The sequence below is a fragment of the Vigna angularis genome, chromosome 1, assembly GCF_016808095.1.
Source record: "Vigna angularis cultivar LongXiaoDou No.4 chromosome 1, ASM1680809v1, whole genome shotgun sequence".
Taxonomy (NCBI): domain Eukaryota; kingdom Viridiplantae; phylum Streptophyta; class Magnoliopsida; order Fabales; family Fabaceae; genus Vigna; species Vigna angularis.
Window position 1 is genome coordinate 62067713 of NC_068970.1, and position 20227 is coordinate 62087939.

At 31.2% G+C, this 20227-nt stretch overlaps 1 protein-coding gene across 1 annotated transcript; it reads left to right on the forward strand.

The window, feature by feature from the left end:
• The first annotated feature begins 9600 nt into the window (after positions 1-9600).
• Positions 9601-14005, forward strand: LOC108322939 (COP1-interactive protein 1). The gene is made up of 2 exons (XM_017555248.2): positions 9601-9740; positions 9896-14005. Exons 1-2 carry the CDS (start codon positions 9647-9649, stop codon positions 13729-13731), a joined length of 3930 nt encoding a protein of 1309 aa, XP_017410737.1. The 5' UTR covers positions 9601-9646; the 3' UTR covers positions 13732-14005.
• Positions 14006-20227: the final 6222 nt, after the last annotated feature.

Below are 20227 nucleotides of genomic sequence, written 5' to 3' on the forward strand. Positions count from 1 at the left end.
TACATCCAACATTATAGGGCACCACCATGTAACCTCCCTTTGAGATCCATGGAATTACGTCCATCAACCATACTTGTTACATTCAACCACCAAACATGTTTCATACCATCATATACTATCAATTCAATAACATTACTACCATCATACTATGCATTTCAATCATTCCACACACTTGGTTCACCCAAACCAAGAGCAAAAGAGAAGACTGGACCCAAAAGGATTCGCACAGCGCACCCTATTCGCAAGGCGAGACAGGATGGTCTCGCATAACGCACCCCCTAATTCGCCATGCGAATTAACTCGCAACATGCATCAGACTTTCAACCTCTCGCATAACGCACCCAGATCGCTATGCGAGAGCCTAGACAGAGACCAACCCCCCTAAAACTCTCGCTATGCGCCTCACTCGCCTTTCGAATTAAATGGACAGTGGTTCCAAACCACCACTAGTCGCATAGCGATAGGATTCGCCAGGCGAATCCACAAACAAAGAGCAACACCCTCTGGTCATTCGCACAGCGCACCAGCTTGCACAGCGAATTACCCAGACAGTGAGCACCCTCTACAGGGTCTCGCTATGCGAGACAGCTCTCATAGCGACTCTGCATCATCTGCAGAACGCAAATTCTGCAGAATCACACACTCACACCAGCCCTTACCATTTCTAGACCTCTTGCCCAACTTCTAAGACCTCAAATTCGTGTATTAAGCTCAACTACACCTGCCTAGATGATCCTAACCCTTCCTATTACTAATATAAAGTGATTAAGATCAGTTTTATCTTTTGAAACATCATTTTCCACAACTTAAGGACCCAATTTCGATTTTACTACTTTTGACATGTTCGAGTCCAGTTTTATGATCCTAACAAGTCACAATTGACTTGCCTAAGATGTCCCAACAGCCCCATTGTGCCCAGAACCCCTACTTCCAAAAATCACTACCTCACTTCCTCTCAAGTGACCTAAAACCCTTACAGAATACCAATTTTTCATTTATGCACTGTTACAGCATATCTCTCAGCCCAAATACATCAACATAAAAATTACAGAAAGGAGATACCTCCAAAATAGTATACACACATTGCACTTCAGTTCCACAACCATACAATCCAGTACATGCAAATAAATCTTCTCAATCGCAGCACAACATCAACAGTACACCAATACCAAACTCAACATACAGTTCATGCAACCAATTAAAAACATATTCTAGCTCCCCTTACCTTGGAGTTGAACAGTACAACACACTAGAATGCTCTAACAGTGCCTCACACAACAAGGACCCGACCAAACCCTACAAGACACCACATTGGTGACAGAAACAGCTCTTAGAGCTAAAATAGAGTGGAAAATTTAAGAAGTGAAAGCACAAGTCACATGCAAATAACAGATTGCATGTGCTAGGTTCAAGAACGAAGATGAGGTTGCATGGAGGGACTTACCAGCTTAGAACCCAAAACTGATCGAATGATTTTGAAGCCCTCTACGTCGCGGACGTTTGAGCACCACCTAAAACGAAATCTAATGGCTTAGCGAAAGGAGATTGAAGAAAGAAGAAGGTAAGGTTGTAGAGAGAAGACAGAGAAAAGAAGAACTGAGTTCTTAGAGAGAGAGTGGTATGCTGGAGAATGGACCAGAATGTTTGAAAAACCCATTTAAAACTTGGTTCCTTTAACTCAATACACCTTTTTGCTCCCTTTTAATTCCATTATTTTTTTTTTTCAGGTTCTTACATAATGAATATTGTTTAAATTCGTTTTAATTTTGACAGAGAATTCTTATATTATTAAGAATAACTATAACTATGATTAAAATTTAATTTTTTAAATTGGATATAGAGACATATATGTATATAATTATCTTTTTTCGTTTCTATTTTCATTCATATACTCGTTCCATAATTACATACATTCTCGTTTTAAATTACTAATTCATTCATAATTTTTTAAATAAATTAACAATTTTAATTTTATTATTCTTTTTTATCGTTTATTTCATTTCATTTAGAAAACTCTCTCACAATTCAAAATCTATACCCATTTTTGCTATCTATAAGTTGAATTCCATTGAGGAAAAGGACAAAAAGTGAGAGAGAGAATAGAGTTCTAAAGACACTTATTTTCTTTATAGGTTCACTCCCTCTTTCTTTGGTTTTAACTTCAGCAACTATTTACTATTTACACCACCGTTCAAAGCACATGCACCGCATTTACCGTCTTTATTAAATAAATTCAAGTTTAACGCAATTTAAATTTCAGTAACACTTGTAAATTAATTCAAACCCATCTTTAAACAAAAAGCACATGTCCTTATATAAAGTGACTAAAGTTTTCCATAAATTTTATTTAATACATAATTAATATTATACAACAACACATAATTCTCTAACTATTATTCTAGTTTCCTAAAAATAAGGTATAATTCTATAGTTGATCTGATGAGCTCAATAACACTGTATTATAATGCCTCATGAAGTGAAATATTATTTTTAATTGTCAATTTTCTAACAAAAAATTATCCACTTAATCTGTATTTTTTATATTTTAATATGACATAACTTTTTATCCAATTATACACTTAATTTAATTAATATAAAGGGAACAATTATGCTCACAAAAAATTGAAATGACACAAATATACATTGAAATAAGAAAAATGAAAAATAATATAATAACAAACTTACTAAAAGTTATATTAAAATAAAAATTATTAAAAACAAAATAGAAAATTTAAACGATTATTATAAGAGCGGGGAATCGTATAAAAAAGAAGTAATGTACTAAAATTATTTTTAGAAACATCACCGTTTTAAAACACGAATTTTGAGAAAAAAAAATACTAAGTTTGTGACACGTGTTCAATACGTGGAATTGAAATGTTGTAATAGCTACACTATTATAATGTTTTTTAGACGCAAAGAAAATAGAAAAATAAATAAATTCCCTCTAATTAATTAAAAAAACATAAAGAAGATAAAAAATTGGTTTTTTAGAAAAAAACAAAAGACCAATTTTTATTTTCTATTTGTTTTAATATTTAAAATTTTATTTTTTGTCCTACTAAAAAATAAAAAGTGAGTTGAACGTTCATTACCCATATAGCATTTATATGATTAAACATTACAGCATAAATTAGAAGGAAAATTGGCTTATTAAAAAAATACATTATTCAGCTAGCAGAAAGAACAAGAAAGAGAAATCGAGGAACATGCAAAGAGGATCACCAAACGGTGAAGTACATTATACAAAATATTTTAAAAATAATGAGAAATCATAAAAAAATAGAATAACGTGACGTGTGACTTGTAATTGCAGGCATATGGAGGAAATAGCCACAAACACAGACATGAAATTGAAAGAACCAAGCGTGACATCGTATCGTGCTCCTTTCTGGCATCTGAGTCCTAAATCATTATTATTTTCTCTTTCCTTTTTAAATTATAATTTTCTGTCCGTTCCTAGGAAAGGGATTTTTTTTATGAGAGGCAAAAACATTCTCAATTTACGACTATATGTGTAATTTAATTGACTCCATTTTTATACAAGGTCAAACATTACATCATATGATTTATATATAGCAAACAAAATTTGTGTATTATGTATTGATCGATATAGACAGATAATATTACTTCAAACCAATCCTTCAGTGTTAAGATAAATAAATCCATATCTAGCTAGTCATTTAATTAAATTAAATAAATTAATAATTAAGTTTAATAAACAATTATAGAGAAATTTATAAATATTAATAAAAAAATATAATTATTTGAATTTTTATAATACATTTCTTATAATATTAATCATTAAATCATTTAAATATTAAAATATTTTTAACAAATACACTGAATCAACAAAACAAAAGAGTTAAAAAAATAAAAGAGACAACTTAAAAGTGAATCCTAATTTCATACATTCAAAACAATTTATGTATAACACACGTCCTGTATTAGTAGGTTGCATCTAATTTATTCGAAGATGAAAAAAAAAAAAGTCATATCTAATTTAGTTTTTACGGTTTCCTTTTTTATATTAAGTAATTTTGATATTGCTAACATGAAGAAGTGGAAAATGTTCTCAAGAGAAGAGCTTACTATTATTTGTCATCTTTAAAAGGTACTCAAAAGATTAGAAAAAAAGAATGTGCAATATAATAATTATATTAAAAAATCACAAACTCTTAATTATATGAATTGGTTAAAATTTGTTGTGTTTTACTAATATGATTTTGTTTGATTAAAATATATATTGAACCTATTGAATTATATATATTGTAATTATCTCGTTGAAATGGGTATTTGAAAGTGATTATGTTGTTCATATTGAATTTTGGAAGTGTCGGTATCAAGGAAATTGTTATGTAAATGTTTATAATAATGATTATATTACCCGGGGTTTATAATCAGTCTTTTATGTTGTATTTATGTAAAAATGAGTAGATGTTTCATGGAAATTTTAATTTTAATTCTTAAATAAGTAGAAAGGATTAAACCGATTTTGATGAAGAAATATTTGGTAAAATAAAAGATAATAATTTAGCTTATCGGTACTCAAATCTCTCTCTCTCTCTCTATATATACATTGATTATGAAAGATAACTTTCAATACTTATTTTATATATTAAAAATGCAATTTGTAATATTTATTGTGTCATATAATTGTTAAATTTTTACATTTAATTTTGTTATTATGAACTAAATTTCAATGAAATTTAAAAATTCACAATTTAGACTTTATAGTGGGTTTGGAAAAATATTACTATTTTTATTCCTGAGGGACACTTACTTTTGGAAGCAAACTCAACAGTATTTTAAGCAATTGTCTCAAATAATTGTTTTTTTTAAGAAACTAAAATAAGCACTCTTATAAACAAGTAATTCTTATGTCTATTGCCTTATAAGAGACAAAATTTGACTTGCCAATTCGATCATAACTGATACGTTTATTATTGGAAATTTTATGATATATTAAAATTGACACTTCTAAATTTTTCGTTTTAAATGAACATTTTTAATATTTAATCATATTCATTTCCCTTATATTTTTAATAATTTGAAAACTAATTTTTTTTATTTAAAAATATTGTATTAACTAAAATTTAGAAGAACAAAATTAAATTTTTAAAAACATGTGTATTATTTATTAAAAATACGATGGATAATTCTGAGAAAAAATGTGGTTGTTTTTATTCAAAATATGATTGAGATAAACATATATTTTAAAATTAAGAGGGATTGCCAATATTACCTAAAATAATTTATTAAGCAATTCTTTATAGTCTTAAAAATATGTTAAAGAAAAACAAAACAACAGTTTTTCTCTTTTTAAATGTCTATATCCGAGAGACATGACGAATGTAGTATGTGATCCACGAAAAAACACTACGATTAAAGGAAAATGACTAATAACATTCTTAGATATCACATATTTTCTATAAAAGATAGTTTCGTTTAATGAAATAAAATTAGTATGAATAACAATTTTATATTCAAACTCACATATATACATTACTTTAATTTAAGATTATTAGTTAACTGTGTCAACTCGAATCCTTTTTTTGGACTAATTAAAAGTAAAATTAATATTAAAATTTTAAATGATTTAAAAGTTTTAATAAATTATCATTTGTAACTTTAACTGAATTCAACTCAACCTAATTTTTCAAAAAATATATCAAAGAAGTTGATCCTATTAGGTACAAAGTTACTAGATGCGAACTTTAAGAAAAAATAATAACTTAATAGAAAACTCAAACAAAGAGAGAGAAGGGTTTGGTTGATTTTTGTTTCTTAAAAGTGTTTAAATTATTCTACTAATACAATTTTTTATTAAAATTAAACAAGGAACAATCTGCTTTATAAACTATAAAGTCAAGATGATTTGATTTCTAGTTATTTATCAGCATCTAAACGAAAGAATTTAATATTTTACAAATTGTTACAAATAATTAACATCTTCAATGTAAATTTCATGGTTTTAATTTGTTCACATTGATTGAATAAAGAATTTATTTTACAGCTGTATAATAAATTTTCTAATTTTAATATTTATTATTTTAAAAGTCATATCAAACATAATTTTTAATTATTTGACAATGTAAATTTTGCATTAATAATATATAGCTGCTAAACTTATTAACTACTGCACTTTTAAAGAAAACGTTTGATTTAATTAAATTTAGGACCACACGTATATTTCCTAATTACGTTTCAGTTAAAAGTTATTTTTAATAAAATTAATTGTATACAATTTTAAAACAAACAATTCTTAAAACATATAAAAAATATATATAAGTTGATCAATGAGAATATGTTTGACTAATTTTTTTCATACAGGATAGAAAAATTGAAAACAGAAGAACATAATTTCTTTATAAGAGAAAATTAATTTTATATACAAAATGATTTGATAAAAAGGATCACTAATTAAATTTTTTATTTTTAACTTTTAAAAATCCTATTTCATTTTTTTTCTTTTTATAAATATACCCTAATTATTATAATTAGAGTAAAATAGAGAGTCGTTTATAGTTTTCTACAATTCAGTCGATATCTCCATCCTATTTTCGCGTTATTCGACTATGTTTTACTTGAATAAGTGCGTGGTAAATTAGAAGAAGTTTATATTAATGAAAAATGTATATTTTATTATATATTTTTCGGAAAAGTGAGTAAATAAGAGAAGAAAAATAGGAAATTGAAATTTTAGAAAATACTAGTATGAATTTATAAAATAAAAAACGGAACATTAATAATACAGTGTCCAGAATTTCAAAAGAAAATAACGCGCAGAGGTAATGGTGGCATTGTGGTAATAAAGAGAGAAAGAAAAGGGCAAAGATTTGAAAAACAATTCCAAAGATTCCATTCCTGAGATTTGAAGGTGTAAAATGCTGGCGTCTCTTGATAGCGCTATAATCCAAACAAAACAAAGCTACTTTTTGATATCATTACAATTTTTTTAAATTAATATTTATTTATTTATCATTTAATTATACAAACTTTAACCAAACCAAAGAGAAACAAACTCTGTCTCTCTTGAAGCTCCCTTTCAGTCACTTCCTTCCCTTCAATCCTTCTTTTTTCCCTTCTCAGAGTTTCGATCCTCTGCTCCCGCTTCTACGATCTTCCTTCCTAGTTTCACCGGTGACCGTCGATTTCCTATCCTCAGTCTTCCTTAAATTCTTCCATCACTTCAATTTTAAGCTCTTACGTTTCTGTGATCGTTTCAGCTTTGGATTCGATCGGATCAACTTTGTTTACTTCGTAATTCAGCTTCTCCTGGTTTCTTTGATTCTTTTTTCTCCTTCTCTGCAGTTGCACAGGGTAAACTTTCGTAGCTGTATCTGATCTTTAATCTTTGATATGAATTTTTATCGTCTTGTTAATTTTCTATGTCGATCTTGAACCACTGTGTTCTTTGCCATGCTTTGAATTTTAAGGACAAAATTAATAAATTTGCTTAGATATTACTGACAGTTAACAGAGGAAGAAAGCTATTGCTGCTATGTAAAATTATCTATCGTTATTTTTTTTGGTGGTTTTGTTATCAGGTGATGCATTGATTAAATTTGAAGCTCACTCGTCCTTCTTCTTACCTTGAACTTGCTTTGCCTTTTGTAATTTTTCTATACAGGTAGCTACAATTTTGCTTTTGGAGCTTAGCCAATTCTTAAGAGAAGAGTAGAAGGGAAACGGAAAGCGTATCTCAGGTACCTAAATCGGATTTCGAAATATAATGATCTTGAACATCAAGATTAGTGTTTCCTATCTGCTTTCTGCTGTTTTCCCTCGCAAAGATTGTTTTCTTTTTTCCTTTTCTCAGTTTCATTCATCAAATGTTTCAAATAATTTGAAATTAGCTGAAAAAAAGTTTTTGTTGAGCTGTGCCGTTTGATTTCCAATCTTTTTATGGGGTGATTCCAAGAGTTGCTGACGTGGTGTCAGATTATTGTTGTTGTCTCAGACTAGTTGCTCTGTTTCTATCCCTCTTCTTTTTTTTAACCTTTTTTAATAAAGGAAATACTTATAGTCATAACATACTTCAAAATACTTATGGTCATTAAAAATACGTATGTATTTATTTTATTTTTATATCTTGTTCTGAAAATTTGAAGTCTGAGAAGGTGAGGGAATAAAACGTTGGTACAGCGATGATAGTCATAACATATATTTATTGAGAATCTGACCCTGAAGGGTGGGCCCAAATAATTACACGTTCTGCCCCTCTTCCTCGTTATTTTGTAGATTATATCTTGCCCGCAATTCATCCCATAATTGATCCCAATTTCACTTCCTCATAAAAAGTGAACTAAACCCGCAAAAGCACGAGGCACCAGGCCTCATTTTTTTAGCATTGGACTGATGAGTTTACAAAATAATAGTAGTTTCTATTTTGAATTAAACCTTTGTGCTTTTACAATCTTCCCTTATATTGTAATATTTGATAGAGAAAATAAGTGAAGAAAAGGAAGAGAAATATAGTGTAAATATAGTTTTTAGTTGAAGAGAAATAAAGAAAAAATGAGGTGGAAATGAACTTTTTGAGATTATTTGATTAAGAAAACAAAATAATAAAAATAATCTATTATTATTCTTAATTAACATTAATATTATTTATTTTAGTTATTAGTATTGTTTTATTTGTTTTATTATCATTATTTATTTTTATCGTTAATTTGCTTTATTTATTTACTGTAAGAAAAACAAGTTTTAAGAAACAAAGAAACCTAAGCCTCCCATAATCGTTTGAGAGCCTCGAAATCTATGAAATTGTTTTTTAACTAAAAATTGGTAATGCTCAACACAATCCGATTCTGTTCCATAACATAATCAATCATGTTATCCATTGCTATTTTATGGAAAGACATTTTTTGGGTCCCACATTTTTTTTACTACCAAACTACTCAATTATCTTTTCTTTCCTTCTCTCACTTATCAAACTCACAGTAAATTTCCTGCAACATCTTTTGTTAGTGATATCTGGAAAAATATTTTACTTTAAATATTTTTGTTCAAACATCAAATATTGCATCCCACCATCTTGGTGGGCAAAGAAGCTGTTGAACAAAATCCTTTGTGACAAAGTGTTGCTGTTGAAAGATTGCCCACGAATATCACATGCACTCTTACTACTGTTATAACTAAAACAACGTGCAAAAAAAAAAAAAAAACTAGTCTTTGAAAGATACAATGTTGATTAAACAAGTCCTTTAATGATAAAAAAAATTGAAAAATTTATGCTTAAGATCAATACAATTTTGGGACTTCATTGACTGAAATTAATGACCAAGCGCAGATTTGGTGATCACAGATTGTAATTTCTACCATTTAGGGACTCGTGACCAAGTTGGATAATTCAGGAACTGATTCTACATGTTTCAGTTGGTCTCCTATAATTTATATTTGTTTATCAAGTTTGATAGATATAAATAAGATTTTGATGGCTCAAAAAGTAGCTAGATTTGTATTCTCGTTGTCGACGTATTTGAATATTTCTCATAAACATCTACAAATTTGTATGCATGACAGGGCTCAAAATATCAAGGAATTGTGTTAAAATTTTCCACTTCTGACTTCCAGGAACCAACGTGGGGAACATACTATCTTGATGTGGTCCTGCTAAGAAGTTGAAAATCTATAAGAAAAGATGGTGAAACATCGCCTTAGAGAGTCTATCAAATCTTTGTTTGGAAGTCATATTGACTCTAATAAAGAAGAGCAGCTCCACGTAGCTAAAGCAGGTACAATTTTTTATGAAAGGCTAAATTCGGCTGCTACTATGACCGCATGATATCGTTTCTCTGAAAATAGTGATGAATACTTTACTGTGATCTACAAGTATATCACGTCATGATGACCAAACCAATGATATATAGTTTTTCTACTTTTCCTACAGATATTGAAGACAAAGTGAAAGAAATATTGAAACTTATTAAAAATGACAACCTTGAAGAGGATGGTACCCCAGTGCAACTTTCGAAGAGAGAACCACTTATTGAACTGATTGAAGATTTCCACAATCAATACCAATCACTGCATGCGCAATATGATAATCTAACAGGTGAGTTAAGGAAAAGGATCAAGGGCAAGCGAGAAAATGGGAGTTCTTCATCCAGCTCGGACTCAGATTCAGGTTCAGATTATTCTTCAAAGGAAAAAGGCAACAAAAACGGACAACTGGAAAATGAATTTCAAAAGACAATCGGTGGCTTAAAGCAAGAGCTTGAAGTGGTGCATGCAGAAGTGGCTGAATTAAATCGGAAGTTGACAATTTCACATGAAGAGAAGGAGGATCTTAATTCCAAATATCTTGCAGCACTGAGCAAGATACAAGAAGCAGATACAGTTAACATGGATTTGAAAAGTGATGCTGAAGTATTAGGCACTCAAAGATCTAAACTTTTGGCTGAGAATGCTGAACTAAGTAAACAAGTGGATATTGCTGGCAAAAAAGAAGCTGAACTGAGTCAAAGATTGGAAGAGTTGAAGATAGAAAAAGATAGTTTGACCATGGAGAAGGAGACAACTCTCCAACAGATTGAGGAGGAAAAGAAGATTACTGATGGTCTCAGAACCCTTGTTGATCAACTGAAAGATGAGAAATTAGCTCTTGGCAAAGAGTTAGAGGCAGTTACAAGTGAACTTTCCATTCTGAAACCGCAGTTGGAAGACGGAGAACAGAAAATGACAGGTATAAGCCACAATCTGAAAGTTGCTGAGGAAGAAAACAAATCTTTAAAAGAGCAACTTTCACAGGCTTCAAATGAGGTTCAGCTGGCTCAGAGTAGAATACAAGAATTTGTAGCTGAATCAAGTCAGTTAAAAGAGAAACTTGATGTGAGTGGAAGGGAAATTAATGCCTTTACTCAGATGCATGAAGGTTTTCAGAAAGAATCCTCAAATCGTGTGGGGGAACTTGAGGCACAGGTCACCAACCTGGAGTTGGAGTTAGAATCACTTAAAAACCAGAAAAGAGATATAGAAGTACAAATGAAGAGCAGCACCACTGAAGCAAGGGAACTAGGAGAGCAAAATTCAGGCCTACAAAACCAAATATCACAACTCGAATTGAAGTCCAGAGAAAAAGAAGAGGAGCTATCTGCTATGGTGAAGAAACTTGAAGATAATGAGAATGAATCATCTTTGAAAATTTCAGATTTAACATCTCAGATAAACAAGCTGCTAACTGATATTGGGACACTACATACTCAAAAAAATGAACTCGAAGAGCAGATAATTTTTAAAAGTAACGAAGCTTCCACTCAAGTGGAAAACATTACACATGAGGTGAATGCATTGCAGCAAGAAGTGACGTCCCTCCAGCACCAGAAATCTGACTTGGAAGCTCAGTTAGTAGAAAAAGTCCACGAAAATTCCAAGAATATGAATGAAATGCAAACTCTGAAAGAGGAAATTGACCGAAAAATCCTTGAACAAGAGAGACTTCTGGAAGACAGAGAAAATTTAGCCATGCAGCTAAGGACATTGGAATCAGAGATGAACACCATTCAGAACAAAAACAGTGAAGCTGAAGAGCAAATAAGGGCTAAAAGCCATGAGATCAGTCACATGAATCAGGGCATGTTGGAGCTACATGAAAAAATAGCAGAAATAGAGAAGATATCAACAGATAGAGAATCAGATTTGTTGACTCTCCAGGATAAGTTTATTAGCGCAGAGCAAGCAGTTTCAGCTCAGATAATGGCCTCCAGCGAACAAATTAAGAATCTTGAACATGATTTGGCATCACTGCAGAAAGAGAAACACGAATTAGAACAACAGTGTGAAAAGCTGAAGTTGGAGGTAGATTCTATACAGAACCAAAAGGGTGAAGTTGAAGAACAAATGAGAACTAAAGACCATGAGAACTCTGGACTGCGAGAAGAAATTTTGGGATTGCAGGGAACAGTAGCTGTGCTGGAGAAGACATTAGCTGGGAAAGAGGCAGAGCTATCCAGTTTGCAGGAAAAGCTTCATGAAAAAGAGAGCGAGGCTGCAGGTCAAATAACTGGCTTCATAGCCCAGATTGATAATTTAAAACATGATGTGGTGTCCCTGCAGAATGAGAAACAGGAAGTAGAACAGCAGTGTGTAAATCTGAAGATGGAGCTGGATTCCGCACAAAACCAGAAAGTTGAAGTTGACGAGCAGTTGAGAACTAAAGACCAAGAGAACACGGAACTGAGAGAGGAAAAAATTGGATTGCAGGGTACAATTACTGCACTGCAGAAAACATTAGCCGATAAAGAGTCAGAACTATCCAATTTACAGGAAAAGCTTCATGAAAAAGAGAGCGAGGCTTCCGGTCAAGTAACTGCCTTCACAGTCCAGATTGAAAATCTGAAACATGATTTGGTGTCCTTGCAGAATGAGAAACAGGAAGTAGAACAGCAGTGTGAAAAGCTGAAGGTGGAGCTGGATTCCTCTCAGAACCAGAAGGGTGAAGTTGAAGAGCAGATAAGAGCTAAAGAACATGTGAACACCGAACTGAAAGAGGAAATTTCGGGATTGCAGGGAACAATTACTGCACTGGATAAAAGATTAGCTGAGAAAGAGTCAGAGTTATCCACTTTACAGCAAAAGCTTGACGAAAAAGAGAGTGAGGCTTCCGGACAAGTAATTGCTTTCACGGCCCAAATTGATGATCTGCAGAAAGGCTTACTTTCATTACAGAAAATAAAAGAAGAATTGGAGCTCCAGCATGAAAAAATTAGTCAAGAACATGCAGAAAGCCTTGTAATGGTAGAGAATGAAAAGAATGACATATCAAGCAGGTCTATGGATCTTAAGAGAACACTAGAAGAGCGAGAAGATTCATATCAGAGGTTAAATGAAGAATATAAACAAATTGATGGTTTGTTTCAGGAATGCATGGTCAAGCTTGAAGTTGCAGAGAAGAAAATTGAAGAAATGGCAGCAGAGTTTCATGAACGAATTGAGTTGAAAGATCAGAAGGAAGCTGATTTGGAACATACAGTAGAAGACCTAAAAAGAGACCTAGAAGAAAAAGGAGATGAAATCAGTACTTTGCTTGAGAGTGTTCGGATCCTTGAGGTTAAGCTTCGTCTGTCAAACCAGAAGCTTCGGGTCACAGAACAATTGTTGAGTGAGAAAGAAGAAAGCTTTAGGAAGACGGAGGAAAAGTTTCAGCAAGATCAGACAGCGCTTGAAGACAGAATTGCTATTTTATCAGCACTAATAACTGCCAACAATGAAGCTTTCGATGGAATTGTTTCTAATGTCAGAGAGTGTGTGAACAGTGTCATGACTGGCATAGAATTTGTAAGCTGTCGAGTTTCTGATGACTGCAAAAGTTACGAGGAGTGTGTCTCCAACATTTCACGCGAGCTTGAGATTGCAAGGGGGCATGTGAGGGATATGAATAAGGAAAAAGAGCAGCTAAAGAGAGACAAAAGCCAGTTGTTGGAGCAACTGCAAGTTAAAAATGAAGAAGAAGTGGCTTTGAGGAAGACAGTTGAGAAGTTAGAGGCAAAGAGTAGAAAGGAAGAATCAGAGAAGATGAATCTGACAACAACTGTAGAACAACTAAAGAAGACAGTTAGAGAGCTGGAGAAAATGATGAAAGAGAAAGAGGACGGTATGTTGGACTTGGGAGAGGAGAAGAGGGAAGTTATCAGGCAGCTGTGTTTGTGGATTGATTATCATCGCAGTCGCTATGACTATCTGAGGGACATTCTATCAAAGACTCGCAGTGGCCAGAGAGCAGCATAAGGCCTCATTTTTCTCGAGTTTTTCTACGCAGCTTGTTCAATTAGGTATGCATGATGTCATGGTCATTCAATTTCTCATTAGCTCATTTTTTGTTCATGTGAATTGATTCTTTGTTCTTTTTTAATCTCAAATATGTGCGTGTCTGTAATTCAATTTGTCCAGTATCAGGAGCATCGTGTAGAGCTAGTTTTGTTCCTCTTGAATTTTTTTTGAATTGAATAATGTTACAGAGTTTTCTCCTTAATTTGTTCAACGTAAATATTTTGATAAACAAGTGCCCAGTATCAAATTCCTGTTTTAATTCTTTCATTTCTGTAACGCTTGTTTCTGTTTCTTGTTCGTTTTGCCATCTCCATACAGAATTTAAAATATGATTTTATATTACATAATTCAAAATAATTTAGAATCATATTTTCTGAGAAACATAATAACTTTTCTGAGAGAGGCTAATAACTTGTGATAACAAGTTTCTATTCCATCTGATATCCCAGTAGCCACAGCCTTAACAGACTTGTGGTCTAAAAGTGTTGAAGGTCGCTTGGTCATGTGCATTCAGTGCAACAACAACATTATGTGGTTTTGGATTGAATTGAAACTCAACGAGTGGTGCAGCTTATTTTACACAAAACCCAATAGGAATATTTCCTTTGAGTTGTTTGCCCACACACCCACAAAGCTAAGATCAGTCTCTTAAAAGTTACAAGCTTCTCTTACATGACAACAAAATTTCAATCATTTTCCATCGCCAACCCTTCATTCCACATTCTTAACCACACACCTTCTCACAACCCCTCTCAAAAAGGCTAGAAGAGTCTCTATCCAGTGCAATTTATGCACCTTTTTTATCAGAAAATATGTCCAATATACATTTCCACGAATTTTCGCATGTTTGAGCAAGACAATAATTTTGTTTAACTTGATAACTTATATGTCTTAAGTAAACTTGATTTGCTATTTATAGTGAAAACTTCTTTTTAACAATTTTTTTCATGTATAAATATCAAGTTCAATAGTTTGTTTAAACAAAATGGAAACCCTTCTATTTATTGATGTTTAAAACAGTAACATTTAATTCATGTTAAAATGGTTATTCACAGTTTGTTGGAGTTCATCAACATATAGGATGGTTTAGAAGTTAGAATGATGCATGTGTAAGACAGGTGAGAGAAGAGAGAATGAGATTCGCAGTGCACTGTTTATTAGTCAATAATTAGCCATTATTAGTACAATGCTCAGCCTGCAGGTGGATGGAGCCAACCACATAACCCCACACGAGGATTATGAAAGAATGTTAAACAAGACAAAATTTTGTTACATTATTTTCATGCCTTTGATTCATTTTAATAAAAATTGCAACTATTATTACGATAAGCAGTAACAATATTTAATTTCGTTTCATTTAATACGTTGTTAAAATGTTTTTTTAATTATATTTCAAATTTATAATTTTAAGAAGATCAAACTTGCCTTTAACTCTCAAACTGAACAATGACATACAAATATTTTTAATTCATATTCTACAGCATTAATATATGATGAAATTACATATTATACTTTGGTCTAAATATATATATATATATATATATATATATATATATATATATATGCACACAAGATATTAGTAATTTTATATAATTTTTTTAACTAAAATAGTTAGATTAAATAAAATACACATTTTAATCAATAGGTTTGACGGAAATCACAATTTTCTTTTAATATATGAAAAATGCATAACTTTGAATGGTAGAAAATAAGTTTTTGAATGAAAAAAAAAAGTTAAAAAAAAAAATTCAAAATTGCCATGGCTTGAAAAAAAAATTAACCTTTTAAAACTATAAATGATTAGCTTTTTTAATAAAATAAGTCACAAATAACTTTGAAATTAATTTTTTTAAAACACAAAGTAGAATACAAATTGATTTATATTAAAATTTAACTTAAATTTATAATACGGGCCGTAGATGTTGAAAAATTATTTATCATATTCAATATCATAAACTTATACACTCGAGTATATATATACCAACGCCAAAAGAAAACAAGCAACAGTAGATTTAGCATCATCCGGAACAATAATTATTCGGTTTTGGACATTTAATAATTAAAATAATAAATTAAAACTTTACAGCTGTTTGCAATATATATATATATATATATATATATATATATATATATAAGTATATATTTATATCCCTTATTAAGAATTTGATTATCTAATTTATTCAAATTTTTATAATTTTCTATTTAGGTTCTGTCTAAGAATGTGGGAGAGCAGGTTTTAAGTGTCTTCATTTAAAAAAAGTCTTGTTTATATAAAAAAAATCATTTAAACAACAGTCCAATTTGATAAGTATTAACCTTCCACGTTCGCTGGAATATGTGTCGTTTTTTCTAATTTTTTTTCTTACTAGTTTTTTTATCATTTGTCCTTTTTATTGTTTTATACAAATTAAATAAAAATAAAATCGATTTATAAAATCGATTTATAATATATAAATGAGATATAAATCTTATTTTATAAAAATGAATTAATTTAAACTAACTTTATAGAATTTTATAGAATTGAGTTAGACTTAAAATTTAATTTCTAATAATTTAACCGGTTAGGAGTAAGAATTTAATCTAATAGAGTAAGTTAATTTTGTCTAAAATATTTGGTTCTTAATTTTTTAGTTTTATTTAAGAGCACCCATAGTTTTATTAGTTCTGAATAAGAAATATTTTCGAAATTAATTTATTTTTTATTTGTGTTTCAACAATGTTTTATTAATTTTACGAAAGTCTTAATATGTTCTCAACTACTTTTTATTATGGCCTGGAACTTAAGTAAGTGTTACCTTAAATAAACTACTTAGTGGAACCGAAAGTGATGATAATGATAGATTCTGGAAGAATTGTGATAATAACCATAGCACTGATTACAATAATACTGATATTGTAATTATTTTAATAAGCACAGTTTAGTGATTAAGTTACCATTTTTATGATATATCTTAAAACAATTATAATATATTATTTTCCTCTTAATGTATGATTGGGAGTCATTGTCTAAGAAGAAATAGAAATGGAATGATTTTTTTGAAAATAAAATTTGAATATTTTATTATTAAAATATAAAATTAATAAAAATAATTATTTAATTTTCATTTTAAAAGAACTATCTTCTTTTTAAAACTATTCAGCTTTTTTTCTGACTTTTATTTATGTGAATAATATATTTATCTTTTTAAATTATGGAATACAACAATTTTATCTGATTAAGTTAATTTTTATTCTTTTATTGAGTCATTTTTAAAAGGTTTTGCATGCATGAATAAAGCTGATGCTTGCATGTTGTGACTCATTTGGACACAAGATAAATCTCTATTTGTCTATAATAGTTCAAGTATGCTAACTAATTGATTTGAATTTTATGTGTACAAATATTATATCTTGTGATAGTTTAAAGTTCTTGAATAGTTAAAAAGTTTAATCCAGGTAAGGACATTTTGTTTATCTTTTATAACAATATGGGTTACAAAAAATGAATTTAGAAGTGGAATACTCATAAATTATTAGATTTAATGCAAGTATCTCAAGTAGAGGGATTAATCCATGTGGTGAGGAGTAGCAGAAGGTCTTAGTCTTGGGGGCTTCCAGTATGCCTCAAGGCCCGGAACAGGCTAACCTCGTGAGTGTGGCAGGGTGGGAAACCCAAGTTTCATAAGTCACCACGAGTGCAGGACCCGCCATAGCTCGACTATCATTCTAAAGTCCGGACGAGTCAAGTCTAGAAGATAACATGCTAGGATGTATGCCTTAAACTGCTTTGATTTAAGTTAACTCTTGTATGTTATGTGCTTGATATGATGCATGCTTTTATATAATTAGCTCACCCTTGCTTGTTTGTGTGCTTGTTGTATGTGTTTTCTTTTGCAATGATCATTCACTTGGATGTGAGCAGAGGAAGATGAGGTTTCTTTGGAGGCAACATTGGAGAGAAATGAAGATGATGCTGCAGCTTAGACTCACTAGGAATTCTTAGTTCTCTTATGTCATTTTGAAGAACCTTGTTATGTTTTAAGTCTCAAATTCTGGACATATTTTGGAATACTCTAGTACTTGAAGTTTTAATTTCTTAGTAAATTCTGGAAAACTGTAATCCTATTTACTCTCAATTGCTTTCCTATATTACGCATGATGACGTCCTTATTATATATATACTTTCCATATAACTGGGATGTCACAAGCTGTGATTGATATGTTTATATAAAACTTTTTAAGAGAAACTTAGTTTATCCTCTCTAATTTGTGTGTATTGTTTCCCAATTATAGTGATATAAATTACATAAAAACAAGACAATATTTCATTTGAGGATTCAAAGTACTGAGACGCTAAGAAAAATTAGAAATATATATATAATAATGTAATTATCAAATTAAATATCATATATATTAATTTTTAATTTTATTTTAATTTATACATTTTATATTCATCATATGTCAAAAAAAATTAATTTTTAAAAAAATGAAAACGGTGTTTTAGAGCATAATAGTATATTATATTAAAATATAATAATTATCTTGTAATACATACTGTACTTTTTATGTATAATAAATTATGATAAATAAGATAAATGAACACAGTTAATTAAATTTTATTATTTAACATCTAGATGATTTAAGCAAAACAATCAACTATTACCAAATATAGTGGTTTGTTTATATTAGTTTTATATGGATTTATATAATTTCTTTTTGTATATTTATGGAGAAATAATTTTTAAACAATTAAAAATCATCTCTACTCTACCTATTTTAAGGAAGTTTCTAAGAATAAAAGTGGATTCTTTTTTATAATTTTGAAAGATGTTTTTAAAAAATTTATTTAATTTAAAACAGTAATAATAACAATGATGAAAATAATAAAAAAGACAATAATAATCATAATAACAACAACAAACTAAAAATTAATGACATTATTAACAACAATTAATGACATTACTAACAATAAAAACAATATTAACAAAAATAAAAATTATTATTATTTATTTTGTAACATCCCAAATTATATAGAAGCATATAACATAGTAAGTCCACATTTAAATAAAAAAGAGTTTGAGTACACTGTAAATAAAGTTTGTTAAGCGTATAGTTATCTGATAAGGAGTCAGAATTCAAAACTTAAGCATACTAGAGTATTTCAAAGAAGTAAGGAATGACTGATAGAATCCTAAGGAGACTAAGCAGCAACATCATCTTCCTCCAAAGCCTGCTCCAGAGGCACCTCATTCATCTCTGCTCACATCCAAGTGGATGATCATTGCAAAAGAAAGTATACCCAAGCAAAACATAAACACACAAGCAAGGGTGAGCTAGATATAAAATCATGTTATAACAGTCATAGGCAACATGCAAGTGAAGACAAATATACTATACTATACAAACATGACTTGTTGCACTTAAACTTGACTCGTCCGGACTTAGAATGATTGCCGAGCTATGGCGGGTTATGCACTCGTGGTGGCTTCTACTGCTTTGCAAAGCCATTGCCAATGGGTTTCACCCTACTACACTCACGAGGTTAGTCCTTTATCACTCACCTTGGGCCATACTGGAAGCACCCAAGACTAGGACCTTCTGCTACTCCTCACCACATGGTTCAATCCTCTCTACTTGAGAACGAAAGACCATTGGAACGTTAGGAAAACCCCCAAGACTGAGCTATCGTGCAAATCATTCTAAACACACTGAAAGGGCACCACCATGTATCCCCCTTGAGGATCATGGAATTACGTCCAATACTAATACTTTTCACTTTACACCAACATGTTAATGCATACATAAACCCTTAAAGCAACTAGAACAATTAAGTAACATAACATACTAGAATAAATAGGAATATAGGCCGAACAGGAAACAACAACCCATAATGGGCAAGACCGAACACCCTGTGAATGGTGAAAACCGAACGGTATCTCACTTCTCAAAGGACAGGACCGAACGGTCCATAAATGGTCAGACTGAAGAGTGACCGAACACTATTCAGGACCGCTCACTAAGAGAGACCGAACGCTACTTACGAGACCATCCACTAAGAACGAACGCTACCAAGACCACCCACTAAGACCGTACGCTACTTAAGAGACTGAACTCTCTTTAAGAGACCGAACGCTACCAGGACCACCCACTAAGACCGTATGCTACTTAAGAGACCGAACGCTACCAAGACCACCCACTAAGACCGTACGCTACTTAAGAGACCGAACTATCTTTAAGAGACCGAACGCTACCAAGACCACCCACTAAGACCGAACGCTCAGCAAGACAGAGCACTAAGGCCGAACTCCACTTAAGACCGAGCACTAAGACCGAACACTATTACGATCGAACGCTAAGACCGAAAGCTCAACAAGACAGAGTGCTAAGGCCGAACTCCACTTAAGATCGAGCACTAAGACCGAACACTATTACGACCGAACGCTCAACAAGACAGAGCGCTAAGGCCGAACTCCAC

Bases quoted from the DNA above. Each gene is read 5' to 3' on its own strand.
- LOC108322939 (XM_017555248.2), top strand. From the start codon at position 9,647: ATGGTGAAACATCGCCTTAGAGAGTCTATCAAATCTTTGTTTGGAAGT. The intron at 9,741-9,895 runs GTACAATTTTTT...CTTTTCCTACAG, and splicing joins GCTCCACGTAGCTAAAGCAG to ATATTGAAGACAAAGTGAAA.